The 17500-nt window shown below is 45.5% G+C and overlaps 1 protein-coding gene across 1 annotated transcript; it reads left to right on the top strand.

Moving 5' to 3' along the window:
- The first annotated feature begins 10716 nt into the window (after positions 1-10716).
- LOC139415834 (neurotrophin receptor-interacting factor homolog) lies at positions 10717-12656 on the top strand. Its single transcript, XM_071163964.1, has 2 exons — positions 10717-10982; positions 11426-12656. The coding sequence occupies exons 1-2, from the start codon at positions 10817-10819 to the stop codon at positions 12592-12594; spliced, it is 1335 nt and encodes a 444-aa protein (XP_071020065.1). The 5' UTR covers positions 10717-10816; the 3' UTR covers positions 12595-12656.
- The last annotated feature ends 4844 nt before the right edge of the window (positions 12657-17500 follow it).

Below are 17500 nucleotides of genomic sequence, written 5' to 3' on the forward strand. Positions count from 1 at the left end.
TGTCAATCGCTACATACATTCAGTCTGAAACTGTCATTTGTGTGACTTTAAAATGAGGGGCGTTGTACAAAACAAATTAATCTTCTCTAACAAGTCTAACCAATCAGAGTTAACAAAGTTAATGATGTCATCACGTAGTCCAGCTCTAACCCAACCCTTCGGTTTCTATGACCAATCAGAATGTTGGGGAGATTGGCAAATCCAGGCTCAACGTGGAGAAGAAACATCAGTTGGCCAGAGCCATGTGGATGTGTAGCCAGGCAAACGCTTAACAGTGGGTTTAAAGCCTAATGAAGGTCCATCTAGGACCCTTAGGCGGAGGGCATGCATGCTGCAGCTCTAGTTTTCAGGGTACAACACCTTTGTGTTCAGTCAATCAAACGGTCAAATCAAACCTGACTTTGAGACATATTAAATGTAAGCCAGTACAGTTGAAAAAATACCAAAAAAGCTCATAGCCTTTAGTAGTGTCCGATGTACCTGCCTAGTGGTTAGAGTGTTGGATTAGTAGCCGAAAGGTTGCAAGATAAGATCCCTGAGCTGACAAGGTAAAAAATCTGTTGTTCTGCCCCTGAACAAGGTCGTCATTGGAAATAGGAATTTGTTCTTAACTGACCTGCCTAGTTAAAAAAAGAAAAATGGAGACCACAAACTGTTTTACATTTTAAACTAAGGGAGGGACATATAAAATACACTCTGATGACCAAAAATAATCCAGGCATGTATTCATTAGGTTTCAGAAGTGAAGCAAGGCTTCTTGTACATTTTCACTAAGACCACATGTGCTCAGTATAAACTAAAGAGCCAGTAAACACCCCATGTCATTACCCCAGATAAATTGAATGTAATGTAAGACTGCAGACAATTTCTGAAGTACCAACTACCAACCAATCAGTGGCTAAACATAGTCCCTGTGGGTATATACCCTTAAACATAGTTTTTATTATTTAACCAGGCAAGTCAGTTAAGAACAAATTATTTTTTTCAATGATGACCAAGAAACAGTGGGTTAGGGGCAGAATGACAGCTTTGTACCTTATCAGCTCAGGGATTCGATTTTGCAACCTTTCGGTTACTAGTCCAACGCTCTAACCACTAGGCTACCAGCCTCTAACCACTAGGCTACCTGCCTCTAACCACTAGGCTACCTGCCTCTAACCACTAGGCTACCTGCCTCTAACCACTAGGCTACCTGCTCTAACCACTAGGCTACCTGCCTCTAACCACTAGGCTACCTGCCTCTAACCACTAGGCTACCTGCCTCTAACCACTAGGCTACCTGCCTCTAACCACTAGGCTACCTGCTCTAACCACTAGGCTACCTGCCTCTAACCACTAGGCTACCTGCCTCTAACCACTAGGCTACCTGCCTCTAACCACTAGGCTACCTGCCTCTAACCACTAGGCTACCTGCCTCTAACCACTAGGCTACCTGCTCTAACCACTAGGCTACCTGCCTCTAACCACTAGGCTACCTGCCTCTAACCACTAGGCTACCTGCTCTAACCACTAGGCTACCTGCCTCTAACCACTAGGCTACCTGCCTCTAACCACTAGGCTACCTGCCTCTAACCACTAGGCTACCTGCTCTAACCACTAGGCTACCTGCCTCTAACCACTAGGCTACCTGCCTCTAACCACTAGGCTACCTGCCTCTAACCACTAGGCTACCTGCCTCTAACCACTAGGCTACCTGCTCTAACCACTAGGCTACCTGCCTCTAACCACTAGGCTACCTGCCTCTAACCACTAGGCTACCTGCTCTAACCACTAGGCTACCTGCCTCTAACCACTAGGCTACCTGCCTCTAACCACTAGGCTACCTGCTCTAACCACTAGGCTACCTGCCTCTAACCACTAGGCTACCTGCCTCTAACCACTAGGCTACCTGCCTCTAACCACTAGGCTACCTGCCTCTAACCACTAGGCTACCAGCCTCTAACCACTAGGCTACCTGCCTCTAACCACTAGGCTACCTGCCTCTAACCACTAGGCTACCTGCCTCTAACCACTAGGCTACCTGCCTCTAACCACTAGGCTACCTGCCTCTAACCACTAGGCTACCTGCTCTAACCACTAGGCTACCTGCTCTAACCACTAGGCTACCTGCTCTAACCACTAGGCTACCTGCTCTAACCACTAGGCTACCTGCTCTAACCACTAGGCTACCTGCCTCTAACCACTAGGCTACCTGCCTCTAACCACTAGGCTACCTGCCTCTAACCACTAGGCTACCTGCCTCTAACCACTAGGCTACCTGCCTCTAACCACTAGGCTACCTGCCTCTAACCACTAGGCTACCTGCTCTAACCACTAGGCTACCTGCTCTAACCACTAGGCTACCTGCTCTAACCACTAGGCTACCTGCTCTAACCACTAGGCTACCTGCCTCTAACCACTAGGCTACCTGCCTCTAACCACTAGGCTACCTGCTCTAACCACTAGGCTACCTGCCTCTAACCACTAGGCTACCTGCCTCTAACCACTAGGCTACCTGCCTCTAACCACTAGGCTACCTGCCTCTAACCACTAGGCTACCTGCCTCTAACCACTAGGCTACCTGCCTCTAACCACTAGGCTACCTGCTCTAACCACTAGGCTACCTGCTCTAACCACTAGGCTACCTGCTCTAACCACTAGGCTACCTGCCTCTAACCACTAGGCTACCTGCTCTAACCACTAGGCTACCTGCCTCTAACCACTAGGCTACCTGCTCTAACCACTAGGCTACCTGCCTCTAACCACTAGGCTACCTGCTCTAACCACTAGGCTACCTGCCTCTAACCACTAGGCTACCTGCCTCTAACCACTAGGCTACCTGCCTCTAACCACTAGGCTACCTGCCTCTAACCACTAAGCTACCTGCTCTAACCACTAGGCTACCTGCCTCTAACCACTAGGCTACCTGCCTCTAACCACTAGGCTACCTGCCTCTAACCACTAGGCTACCTGCCTCTAACCACTAGGCTACCTGCCTCTAACCACTAGGCTACCTGCCTCTAACCACTAGGCTACCAGCCTCTAACCACTAGGCTACCTGCCTCTAACCACTAGGCTACCTGCCTCTAACCACTAGGCTACCTGCCTCTAACCACTAGGCTACCTGCTCTAACCACTAGGCTACCTGCCTCTAACCACTAGGCTACCTGCCTCTAACCACTAGGCTACCTGCCTCTAACCACTAGGCTACCTGCCTCTAACCACTAGGCTACCAGCCTCTAACCACTAGGCTACCTGCCTCTAACCACTAGGCTACCTGCCTCTAACCACTAGGCTACCTGCTCTAACCACTAGGCTACCTGCCTCTAACCACTAGGCTACCTGCCTCTAACCACTAGGCTACCTGCCTCTAACCACTAGGCTACCTGCCTCTAACCACTAGGCTACCTGCTCTAACCACTAGGCTACCTGCTCTAACCACTAGGCTACCTGCTCTAACCACTAGGCTACCTGCTCTAACCACTAGGCTACCTGCCTCTAACCACTAGGCTACCAGCCTCTAACCACTAGGCTACCTGCCTCTAACCACTAGGCTACCAGCCTTGTGTCCCAGCTTAAATCAAAGATGGAACACACTGTTCCCCGGGGGCCGAAGACGTGGATGTCGATTATGGCAGCCCCCAGCACCTCTCTGATTCAGAGGGGATTATAATAATGTTGCTTCGATCATGGAAAAAAAACGTTGATCTATATCGTGCAAACTAATGGGGCGAACTCTGTGAAGATAAATCTCTTGCGTCTCTAATCGGTTTGGCATTTGTTCTACGTGGCAGTCCCGGAGGATGTTTAGAGGGAACATTGGCTGCGTGTGTGTGTGTGTAAGTATGTGTGAGTAGAGTCCCGTGTGTGTGTGCATACTCTAAAATAGTTAATGCAGATCGTGTGGGTAGCTATAGTGCCTTCAGAAAGTATTCGCACTACTTGACTTTTTCCACATTTTGTTGTTACTTCCTGAATTTAAAATGGATTCAACTGAGATTTTGTGTCACTGGCCTACACTCAATACCCCATAATGTCAAACGTGGAATAATGTTATTAGACATTTTTACTAATTAATGAAAAATTAAAAGCTGAAATGTCTTGAGTCAATCAATACGTATTCAACCCCTTTGTTACAGCAAAACTAAATATGTTCAGGAGTAAAGATGTGCTTAACAAGTCACATAATAAGTTGCATGGACTCCCTTTGTGCAGTAATAATGGTGTTTAATATGATTCTTTAATGTCTACCTCGTCTCTGTACCCCACACATACATTATCTGTAAGATCCCTCAGTCGAGCAGTGAATTTCAAACACAGATTCAACCACAAAGACCAGGGAGGTTTTCCCAATGCCTTGCAAAGAAGGGCACCTATTGGTAGATGGGTAAAAATAAGAAAAAAAGTAAACATTGAATATCCCTTTGAGCATGGTGCAGTTATTAATTACAATTTGGATGGTGTATCAATACACCCAGTCACTACAAAGATACAGTCGTCCTTCCTAACTCAGTTGCCGGAGAGGAAGGAAACCGCTCAGGGATTTCACCATTAGGCCAATGGTGACTTTAAAACCGCTACAGAGTGTAATGGCTGTGTTAGGAAAAAGGAAAAAACTGAGGATGGATCAGCAACATTGTAGTTAATCCACAATAGTAACCTATTTGACATAGTTGAAAAGAAGTCGGCCTGTAAAGAATAAAAATATTCCAAATCATGCATCCTGTTTGCAATAACTCACTAAAGTAAAAAAATGCTAAACATGTCCTGAATACAAAACTATATGTTTAGAGCTATGCACAGGGAAAGTTCTAGAGGAAAACCTGTTTCAGCCTGCTTTCCAACAGACACTGGTAGACAAATTCACCTTTCAGCAGGACAATAACCTAAAACACAAGGCCAAATATACACTAGAGTTGCTCACCAGACAACATTGAATTTTCCTGAGTGGTCTAGTTACATTTTTGACTTATATCGGCTTGAAAATCTATGGCGAGACTTAAATGGCTGTCTAGCAATGATGAACAACCAACTTGACAGAGCTTATTAAAGAATAAAAAATAATAATATGCAAATATTGTGTGCAAAGTTCTGAGACTTACCAAGCCTCATAACTGTAATCGCTGCCAAGGGTGATTCTAACATGAATTGACCCAGGGGTGTGAATACTTATGTAAATTATATATCTGTTTTTCATTTGGGTGGCTGGATTCTTTGACAATTTATAGGGCCTTACTCTGACACCCCCTGGTATAGAGGTCCTGGATGGCAGAGAGTTCTTCCCCAGTGATGCACTGGGCCGTATGTCTTACCCTCTGCCTTGCGCCTTCGTATGCCAAGCAGTTGCCATTAAAGTGGTGATGCAGCCAGTCAAGATGCTCTCAATGGTGCAGCTGTGGAACTGTGAGGATCTGAGGACCCATGCCAAATCTTTTCAGCCTCCTGAGGGGGATATAGGAGTTGTCATGCCCTCTTCTTGTGTTTGGACCATGATAGGTGTTGACACAGAGGAACTTGAAATTCTCGACCCGTCGGTGTGAATGGGGACCTGTTCGGCCCTCCTTCCCTGTAGTCCACGATCATCTCCTTTGTCTTCATCATGTTGAGGGAAAGATTGTTGTCCTGGTACCACACTGCCAGGTTTCTGACCTCCCTGTAAGCTGTCTCATCATCGTTGGTGATCAGGGCAGTCACCGTCGTGTCATCAGCAGACTTGATGATGGTGTTGGAGTCGCGAGCGGCTATGCAGTCATGGGTGAGCCGGGAGTACAGGAGGGGACTAAGCACGCACCCCTGAGGGCACCCCATGTTGAGGGTCAGTGTGGCGGATTTGTTATTGCCTACCCTCACCTCCTGGGGGCGGCCTGTCAGGATGTCAAGATCCAGTTGCAGAGGGAGGTGTTCAGTCCAAGGTTCCTTAGTTTAGTGATGAGCTTGAAGGGAATTATGGTGTTGAACGCTGAGCTGTAGTCTATGTACAGCTTTCTGACTTATTTATTTAATTTTTAAATTTTTAAATTTTACCCCCTTTTCTCCCCAATTTCGTGGTATCCAATTGTTGTAGTAGCTACTATCTTGTCTCATCACTACAACTCCCGTACGGGCTCGGGAGAGACGAAGGTTGAAAGTCATGCGTCCTCCGATACACAACCCAACCAAGCCGCACTGCTTCTTAACACAGCGCATATCCAACCCGGAAGCCAGTCGCACCAATGTGTCGGAGGAAACACCGTGCACCTGGCCACCTTGGTTAGCGCACACTGCGCCCAGCCCGCCACAGGAGTCGCTGGTGCGCGATGAGACCCCCAGACCCTGAAGGACTACCAGACACACCAACTGATGGTGATACTGAGGACCCTCTCCCAGACCCTGAAGGAATACCAGACACACCAACTGATGGTGATTCTGAGGACCCTCTCCCAGACCCTGAAGGAATACCAGACACACCAACTGATGGTGATACTGAGGACCCTCTCCCAGACCCTGAAGGAATACCAGACACACCAACTGATGGTGATACTGAGGACCCTCTCCCAGACCCTGAAGGAATACCAGACACACCAACTGATGGTGATACTGAGGACCCTCTCCCAGACCCTGAAGGAATACCAGACACACCAACTGATGGTGATACTGAGGACCCTCTCCCAGACCCTGAAGGAATACCAGACACACCAACTGATGGTGATACTGAGGACCCTCTCCCAGACCCTGAAGGAATACCAGACACACCAACTGATGGTGATACTGAGGACCCTCTCCCAGACCCTGAAGGACTACCAGACACACCAACTGATGGTAAGTCAAGCTTTATTTTTGCAACCATATTCAGACATTGACCACATCTAAAAAAAAAAAATATTGACAATAAATGTAATATATGACAAAATAAATGTAACAAAATGTATTTTTAAAAAATAACATGAAATCTTCACAGATGTGGGTGATTTGCCTGACCCCTCATTCCCAGGCCTACCAGAAGGGTGCCCTCTGACCCCTCATTCCCAGGCCTACCAGAAGGGTGCCCTCTGACCCCTCATTCCCAGGCCTACCAGAAGTGCCCACTGACCCCTCATTCCCAGGCCTACCAGAAGGGTGTCCTCTGACCCCTCATTCCCAGGCCTACCAGAAGGGTGCCCTCTGACCCCTCATTCCCAGGCCCACCAGAAGGGTGTCCTCTGACCCCTCATTCCCAGGCCTACCAGAAGGGTGCCCTCTGACCCCTCATTCCCAGGCCCACCAGAAGGGTGCCCTCTGACCCCTCATTCCCAGGCCTACCAGAAGGGTGCCCTCTGACCCCTCATTCCCAGGCCTACCAGAAGTGCCCACTGACCCCTCATTCCCAGGCCTACCAGAAGGGTGTCCTCTGACCCCTCATTCCCAGGCCTACCAGAAGGGTGTCCTCTGACCCCTCTGACCCAGGCCTACCAGAAGGGTGCCCTCTGACCCCTTATTCCCAGGCCTACCAGAAGGGTGCCCTCTGACCCCTCATTCCCAGGCCCACCAGAAGGGTGTCCTCTGACCCCTCATTCCCAGGCCTACCAGAAGGGTGCCCTCTGACCCCTCATTCCCAGGCCCACCAGAAGGGTGCCCTCTGACCCCTCATTCCCAGGCCCACCAGAAGGGTGCCCTCTGACCCCTCATTCCCAGGCCCACCAGAAGGGTGCCCTCTGACGCCTCATTCCCAGGCCCACCAGAAGGGTGCCCTCTTTGGTCGAGCGCTTCAGCTGCGCCGCATGTTTTGACTGACGCAGTCCCGAAACAACAACAGATCAACACATCAATTCTTGGACTCAAACAGCAGCTGGACGCAAAGGACAGAGAAATAAATCAATCATTGAAAGAACTTGTTGATTGTGTCAAACATGTAAGACAATAAATTCTGGTGTAAATGTAAATGTTTGAGTTTATTTTTATTTTTACAGGGACAGTGCACATTAATCAACGTTTCAGTAAAAGTGCTGGTTTTAGCCAGCCGGCTAATTTTCAACCGCAGTCCCTGGGCAGGTTATTAAAAACAATTACAATATAGACAATCATTGAGCAGTGAGCACACGCAGAGCAACATAGGACAAGCAAGACATAGTATACAGACAGAGCAACATAGGACAAGCAAGACATAGCATACAGACAGAGCAACATAGGACAAGCAAGACATAGCATACAGACAGAGCAACATAGGACAAGCAAGATGTAGCACACAGACAGAGCAACATAGAACAAAAAGCAGCAAGACAAAATTCATAAAAGCAAAAAAGTGTTTCCACACCTCACAAGCTACAGACAACATGAAAAGCAGCAATACACAGCTAGGGATTATGATCACAACTCTGATTGACCTTTAGCCATGTATTCATACATTTTGTGAAAGTGTGATAGTTCTGTGTGTCTGATGGCAGTGTATTCCAGACATGGGAAGCTCTCACAGAGAAAGCGGATTTACTAAAGGTGCTTTTCCTTAAGGGAACTACACAGTCACCTCTCATGGCAGACCTTGTGGATCTGCTGCCATAAGTTTGGGTTTTCTGTTTAACAAAAATACTGAGTGGTGGGGGGAGTCGGGCCATTTAGGATCTTGAATACAAGACATGCGTCGGTGTATTGCGCAAGATTTTCCCAACTCGGGAGCTCATGCTTTCTGAGGATGTAACAGTGATGATGGCTATTGGGCTTCCACTTTGAGAGCCTGTTTGTAGACAGACATTTCTCATATATCCATTTGTTTTGTCTTGTTTCATACACACCTGGTTTTCATTCCATAATCACACTGCATGTATTTAGTCCTCTGTTTCCCCTCCATGTCTTTGTGTGTAATTGTTTATTGTTAATGGTGTGTGTTCAAGCGCTATACTTTTTGTTTTCATGTTCTGTGATTTTTTTGGGCACTTAGATGTCATGTTGTGCCTATTTTTTTGACCGGAATAAAAGTGCTGCCTGTTTACTCTACTCTGCTCTCCTGCACCTGACTTCGCCTGCCTTACACAGCCTTAACAATAGTTTATGATATGGTCCAGTATGTCAATCCTCTCTCCATTTCAAGGAGGGTATTTTATTAGCAGTTTGACTTTTCACCCACAAAGTGCTGTGCGTACGCATTGTGCTTAAATACGCGTGTGTTTAAATTTACGCACATTCTCAAGTATAAGTACTAATTGATAAATCCCACACTTTGCTTAGAAATTATCCCATGCATGGTTTACGAACAGTACGCAACATTGATAACTGAGGGCACAGGAGTGGGAGACGCGCGTCGATTGAATCGAATGATAGACTGAAGGAAGGAGCAAAACCTATCCTCGGATGGGGCCACAGTGTCTCCTGACCCCTCCTGTCTCAGCCTCCAGTATTTATGCTGCAGTAGTTTATGTGTCGGGGGGCTAGGGTCAGTTTGTTATCTGGAGTACTTCTCCTGTCCTATTCGGTGTCCTGTGTGAATCTAAGTGTGCGTTCTCTAATTCTCTCCTTCTCTCTTTCTCTCTCTCGGAGGACCTGAGCCCTAGGACCATGCCCCAGGACTACCTGACATGATGACTCTTTGCTGTCCCCAGTCCACCTGGCCGTGCTGCTGCTCCAGTTTCAACTGACCTGAGCCCTAGGACCATGCCCCAGGACTACCTGACATGACTCCCTGCTGTCCCCAGTCCACCTGACCGTGCTGCTGCTCCAGTTTCAACTGTTCTGCCTTATTATTCGACCATGCTGGTCATTTATGAACATTTGAACATCTTGGCCATGTTCTGTTATAATCTCCACCCGGCACAGCAAGAAGAGGACTGGCCACCCCACATAGCCTGGTTCCTCTCTAGGTTTCTTCCTAGGTTTTGGCCTTTCTAGGGAGTTTTTCCTAGCCACCGTGCTTCTACACCTGCATTGCTTGCTGTTTGGGGCTTTAGGCTGGGTTTCTGTACAGCACTTTGAGATATAAGCTGATGTACGAAGGGCTATATAAATACATTTGATTTGATTTGATTTGTCGGTTTTACTGGTTGTTTGCTGAAGCGGTTCTCCCAATTTATGTAAAACTTGGGTATGTGAGATATGCGGTGAGACAGAAGTGTTACAATTGTAAAAAGTTAGGACACGTGGCAAGTGTTTGTAGACGGAATAAATGTGTAGTAGTTGAGTCAGATGAAGCATGTTTTTGTGATGGGAATCACGTTCCCGAGTTCCCGGAGTGCCCTGTATGGGTGAGGGAGGTCGCAGTGGCTAGGATCAGGGCTATCCAGCAGGTCTCCTATGTGGAGGCAGTGAAGGAGTGAGTAGAGTTGGTTCTGGTTGTGGATGGCCCACAGTCTGCAGTGAATGCCATGCAGGAGAAGGATCCCGACATACTAATAGTGAAGAAAGTGGACTTTGTTGCGTTCATAACGAAAGTGATAAATTGCACGAGTCAAACTAATAAAATAAATCAAAGAAGCTTGTGAAGCGGCAAATATATTTCTGGATCTCCAGGACTTTACAGCTAAAATATTACAGGGCGTACTGAATTAAGAAGTTCCCCCCTCCCAGGTGTAGGGATCTGAATAGTACCGTTTTTGTTTGACATTCAGGGTAGTGGCGTGAATTTGGTTCGTGTTAATGTATTTATTGTTGGTAATTTAGTATGATTTGTTCATCCACAACATTTTTTGTTTTTGTGGTATTTTTTTTAATTTCCCGTACAGTAGGTGGCGGCAATACACTTTATGAGTGTAGTCCGCCAATAAACATCAGCAAAGAAGAAGGTTATGAACGCAGCACAAGACATTGTCAGCGGGTATGGTTTGTTTGTGACAGCCATTCTTCCTTCGTTGACGAAGCCATAGTAGCTGAATACCCAACTCTCAGTCGACTGAAAATGTCTAAACTACAGTTGTTACGTGTGTTTTTAAATGAGCGTTTAACGGCGGCTGCTGTGGAGATTTTCGGGGCAGTTGAGAAAACGGTAGTGGAGTACCAGGAGGAGAATGATCGGCTACGGAGAATGCTGCGGATCACACCGGAGATACAACTATGTGGAATAGGTACGTATGTAGCTCTACTGATAGCTAGCTATAGTTCTACTCTATTAATACACTCCACACTGTTTAGGCTAACAGTGATCACCATTTCAACAATTGTACTTAAAAATATATATATACGTTTACCATACATGGGTAAAAACATAGTCTTTGTCACAAACCAGGAAGTTATTTGAATTTATAATTAATGAATTGACAAACTTGAGAAATAAATAACTTTTTAATGTATTAAGAGTTCATTTAAAATATACAGATTTTTGTTATTGGATTGGAATTTGAGTTTACTTTTATATTGAATTTACAAGCTTAAATTCAAATGGACCCCAACCATCAAATCAAATGTTATACCACATGCTTAGTAAACAACAGGTGTAGACTAACAGTTAAATGCTTACTTGTCTAAAGGCTGTATAGGTAACCTCTGCTCCTCCTCTCCTTCCCTCCAGACTCCCTGCAGCTCTCTGTCTCTGAAGAGGAGGTTCCCCCTGAGCAGCAGCACTGTGAGCAGGAGTGGAGCCCCAGTCTGGAGCAGGAGGACACCGAGCCCACACAGATTAAACAGGAACAGGAGGAACTGAGAACCAGTCAGGAGGAAGAGCAGCTTCAAGGGCTCATTCATACCAAAGACTCCATATTCCCTTCAACTTCCGTGAAAAGTGAATGTGATCAGGGCGACCATCTTTGGTTCTTGACTCTTCCCCAAACCCAGACTGTGGAGAACAGAGAGAGTGAACCTAAAACAATGCATCTCACATCTTTTGGCACCGTGACCCACCTAAAGGGTCTCAACATTCACTGTGACCCTCCAGATAATCAAAACAATGCATCAAGCCACAGCTCAGCTGTAAGCATTGACCCAGTAAGACTTTACAACAGTCCACTATTGGATCCCAGCCCACCTTTGGATCTCAATCGACCAATGGAGAAACACCGTTCCAAGCCCAGCATCATGTCCAGAAAAGCTCTGGAAGCTGACCTGCAGAGGAATGTGACTCTCGCCAAGAAGAGCCTAAGTGAATGCTACAACTCCACCTGTAAACTGAAGGCCCATGTCCGACTCTGTCATGGTGGTAAACCCTGCACCTGCCCCTTTTGTGGGAAGACCTTCAAACAAAAAGGACATCTATCCAGGCACATGAATATTCACACAGGAGAGAAACCGTTTACCTGTGGTGACTGTGGGAAAACCTTCAATCGCAAGGAGCACCTAACTAAACATAGACAGACTCACACAGGAGAGAAACCCTTTAGCTGTGGTGACTGTGGGAAAAGCTTTAATCGCAAGGAGCACCTAAATAAACATATACGCATTCATAGAGGAGAGAAACCATTTAGCTGTAGAGACTGTGGAAAAATGTTCAATCGGAAGGGAAACCTGAATTTGCACATACTGACTCACACAGGAGAGAAACAACATGGCTGCTCAGTCTGTGGTAAAAGATTCACTCAGAAGACTCATCTGCTGAAGCATATGGACAATATCCACAAAGAGGGAAAAACAGACAGAAGAAATAAAATCTTCAGTCAGAAGATGGGAATAAAAAGACAGGATGTGGACAACACTCTTACAAAAGGAGAGCAACTCCAGACCATTCATACTGTGTCTCTCAGATGAATACATGTATCATAGATTGTCATAAAACATTGTATGTAAATAAAGTTTGATTTGAATGATGAGTACAGCGTATTGCAGGAAATTCACAGGTCTGTTGAAATTTTACCTTAATTAGAAACAGTAATATCTGGTTGTTTTGATTTGGAATGTCTCTCAGGGTGATGACAGAATGGTCTGGCTTTATTGATACATTTATATTGAATACAATTCCAGAAGAGGAGGGGAGCGGAAGAGGAGGGGGACCCATGTACCCCGCTTCAATCAAGCAGACTTCAGTCACCCACTTGGCTTCAGACACCCCCAATAATGACGCGGGAGACGAATACATCTATGGCCTCCTCCTTGTCAGGCCTCACACTGCAGACAAGGGTCCTGGGGCGAGTCTGGCTGGATGAGGGGGCTTAGCCGCCTCAGTTCAAACTTAGTACCTCCCTCAGTTGTAGTTATGTCCCTATATAAAAATAGCAACAAAGTTTTAATGATTGAGTGACAGGTTGGCACATAAAAAAAAATATTTATCCGCTGCACTGTTTCAACACAACCGGACAGGTCGCGCTGCGGTGTGTGTAGGGGGGCTATGGAAAGCCACTAGGTGGTTAGGTATTTTCCTTTGGGGAGAAAACACTTCTCCTCATCTCTGTGGTTGGCTAAGTGAATAATATGATACTCCTACGCCTGTAATATTTAATTTCGATGTATTAGGTATACCGTTGAAGCTGCTTCACTATTAGCTAGCTAGCTAGCTGTAAAATGTGTTTGTGTTATTAGCCTTAGCCTATTTAGCTGGCTCAAACCAGCTAACCTGCCAACAGCGATGACGAGCTCCAGCTTGCTCAGTGTGCAGTCTACCCACCCTTCCAAAAGCGCCGCCAGGATAATGGCTCCCCAGCCGCCTCCAACTCCGACTGTTCCTGATGATCTTGGAACATAGGAGCCAGACCAGATTAGCCTAGAATCCTACCGTAGCCACAGGTTTTCTGTACAACAACTTTCATTAAATAGCAACTGGTTCATAAGAAGAAAGTGGCTGGAATACTCGGTTACTGCAGATGCTGCATTCAGTTTCCCATGTCGAAAGTTGTGTGTTGGGTCGAATACTAACGCAGACAAGGCCTTGTGAATTACGGGGGAGCTCCTAAATGCAACAAAAAAACAAACTGGGGGGTGTCTCTAATTCTAATTTAAGCATTCTATATGTTTCAAGTTTAAAATAGTGGTAAAAATGTTTAAGCATAGATTTTCTGGTGTACTTATTAATTTTTGCCATTTGTTTGCCATGCGTCTTTGTCCTTGATAGCCAATGCATTAGATTTATCAGTTGATTCTTCATCGTTTGCTTTTGTCAGTCAGCTGTTTAGAGCGCTCATTGCGTGCGCGCGGGAACCGGTGTTCTCGGTGCCATCCGTAGCCAGAAGTAGTAGACCGTTAGTTTAGCTTTATTCTTTTCTGTTTCTTTCCTGGATCGGCTGATGATGGTGGACAATATCACTAGACAACTAGCCTACAGCTTGACACCAGTGCGCATCCAATTCATCCAACAAGTAGACTATACTTTAATGACAGTAGGCCTATAAATTGCCTCTTTTGATTAGATAAGGTTTTAACGTTCGGTGAGAAGCATTCGATTTTGCAATGGCACAGGCCAACATTACTTTGGATTTGTGTGCGCATGAGAACTGGTTTCACGGTGAAACACGTAGGCATAGTAACACACACAGTGCATTTTCCCGAGGACTCCAAGATCCATAGTTTGTACAGGGTTTAACTTCAATGCTCTAATTCAATTCGTACATTCTTAATAATGACACATAACACTGCCATGTAAAGAAAGAAAGGTTGTGTTTTATGTCACACGATCTGTGAAGACTCCAAGCATTAACTCGTGAATTAGGGTGTAAAAAATACGCACGAAATCTGCTGAAATATATGTTGTACATATATGCACGAATTGAATGTGAGGTTGGGCTGACATAATTTACAAAGGAAGCGTTTGTGTTTAGTGAGTCCGCCAGATCAGAGACAGTAGGGATGACCAGGGATGTTCTCCTGATAAGTGTGTGAATTGCACAATTTCTGTCCTGCTAAGCATTCGAAATGTAACTAGTACGCGTGGGTGTCAGGGGAAAAGTACATCAGGCAGTTTTCGTTTCATTGTTATTTAATTCTAAGCAAGTCACAGCCTATATGCGCAATTTGTAGACTATAATGATTTAATACAACAGAATGTTGTTTAAATGCTGTTGTGTCGCACTCGTTTCACAGTGTATTTCTTTGTAGACTATAGCTTTGAAATAATATAAATAATATAGCCTAAATAATTCATTTTTGTTCCTTTTAGGCTTCCTGTCAGGCTCCTGACCTATTTAGATTGTTTATATGCTGTTTAATACGACATGTAGCCTATTTGAAATGATGTTCACTTCTTACATTCACCTTTTCAAATGTATTCGAATAAATACTTTTCATTCAAATCCAGATGGTTTGGTTTCAATACTTAAAAACCAATTGGCAGGTCCAGGTATTCACAAAAATAGATGGGTGTTGGTTAAATTGTGATTTTAATGAATGGAACGAATTTGGAGCGCAATTTTTTTCCCTGTAAGCATGGATCGGTTTTTAGCGGAGCTCAACTCCTCCCACATACTCTGGTGGAAACGCAATAGAGCTCGAGAGCTTGTAGTGCTAAAACCCGAAAATTAGTTACCTCTGGTTTGTTCAGCCATCCCTGTTGGAAAAATGAATGAGGAAAGAATAGGGTTTTGGGATAAACGCTGAAAGTAAAGTCTGAAGTCAACACACGCTTAAGATATCTTATACCTTTTGTCCTATGAGATAATATCAGTCAGTTAACATGACCTTTAGTGGCTGTTTTTAGGGAATCTTAGGTGGTGGGAAAGCAACAAATAGTAAATCTCTGATTAGGGAGGAGCTGGTTTTTACATATTGTGTATATTAATTTATTCTGAATGCAGTTAGTCCGGGTACCCCCAAGCCACAAGACTATTTAGCAGTCTTACTGGGGGTAGGTAGAAGCTGTTCAGGGTCCTGCTGGTTCCAGACTTGGTATATCGGTACCGCTTGCCATGCGGTCTATGACTTGGGTGGCTGGAGTCTTTGACAATTTTTAGGGCCTTCTTCTGACACCGCCTGGTATAGAGGTCCTGGACGTCAGTGACCTCAGCCCCAGTGATGTACTGGGCCGTACGCACTACCCTCTGTAGCGCCTTGCGGTCGGATGCCAATCAGTTGCCATACCAAGCGGTGATTCAGCCAGTCAATATGCTCTCAATGGTGCAGCTGAACATGAAGCTCTCGACCCGCTTCACTAGAGCCCCGTCAAGGTGGATGGGGGTGTGCTTGACCCTCCATTTCCTGTAGTCCATGATCAGCTCTTTTAACTTGGTGACATTGAGGGAGAGGTTTTTGTCCTGGCACCACACTGCCAGGTCACTGATGTCCTCCCTATAGGCTGTCTCATCGTTGTTGGTGATCAGGCCTACCACCATCGTGTTGTCAGCGAGCGTCTGCGTTGCCAACGGATAAAATAGAAGTCAGTTCTATTTGTGACGCAGATCGCGCTGCAAGTCCTGCCTCTCCCATACCCTCATTGGCTTATAGAAGTAGATACCCACGTGACATCTCATTGGTTATACCCACGTGGGTGATTGAAAGACAAACTGAGTTGTCGGTCGTCGTGGTAATACTATGAAAGTATAGATGCCAATCGCCATATAAGTTCATAGAAGAAAAAGCCTGGGAGGAGAGATGACTAGAAACGATTCGATTGACCATTTTATGTGTGGATTAATTGGTGGAGTAGAGGACCTTGTGCATTTCAGGTAAAATAACAACTCAATGTTTATATCGCAGGACAAATTAGCTAGCAACAGCAAGCTAGCTAAATAGGACAAATTAGCTAGCAAGTGCAAGCTAGCTAGCTAAATTGCCATAAATGTTTAATGCTTTTCGACCTGTCCCCAAATTAATGTAATTGGTTCAGAGTTTGTTTTGATATTTTAACCTGCGTGTCGTGATCACGTTTGGTGTGGGGGGACAAAATTAATTTATGCACGATTGACATGATGGGTTAATGTGTTTTAATACATTTAAAATTCAGGCTGTAAAACAACATTCTGAAGGCACTATAGATAGATGTACATGTAAACAGGACTAACAGTGAATAGTAGCAGGATAAATAGATACTAATGGTAAAGGCAATAATCAATGAACGACAGTGTAATCAATACTAATTTTAGCAGCAGTGTAGGTGTAAGGTGGAGCAGTAGTTGTCAGCCATTTAACAGTATTATGATGGCCAGGGGATAGAAGCTGTTTAGGAGTCTGTTGGTCTGAGCATTGATGCACTGGTACGGTCTGCCGGACGGTAGCACGGAGAACAATCCATATCTCAGGTGGCTGGAGTTTTTCAGGCTTTTCTCAGACACCGCCTGGCATGTATGTCCTGTATGGCTGGGAGCTCATCCCCAGTGATGCGCTGGGCCGTCTGCACCACCCGCTGTAGGCTCTTCCAGTCGAGGGCGGTGCAGTTGCCTTACCATATAGTGTGATACAACCAGTATGCTCTCGATGGTGCAGCTGTAGAAGTTCCTAAGGATCCGAGTGGCCATCCCAAATAGTTTCAGCCTTCTGAGGGAGAAGAGGCAATGCCGTGCCTTCTTCATGACTGTGCTGGTGTGAGAGGTCCACGTTAAGTCCTCAGTAATGTGGACATCGAGGAACCCCTCCACTGCTGCCCCAAGTTCTATTAGGTACAGAGTAGAGATAATGGAAACAGATGTGCAGAAACTGCATGTATGGAAACAGCTACAATTAGTAATAGCACAGTTGAAAGGGGAAAAGTATCATTATTTTGTATATGATGTTCTAGGCTGATCATTTCTTGTAT

The sequence above is a fragment of the Oncorhynchus clarkii genome, chromosome 9, assembly GCF_045791955.1.
Source record: "Oncorhynchus clarkii lewisi isolate Uvic-CL-2024 chromosome 9, UVic_Ocla_1.0, whole genome shotgun sequence".
Taxonomy (NCBI): Eukaryota; Metazoa; Chordata; class Actinopteri; order Salmoniformes; family Salmonidae; genus Oncorhynchus; species Oncorhynchus clarkii.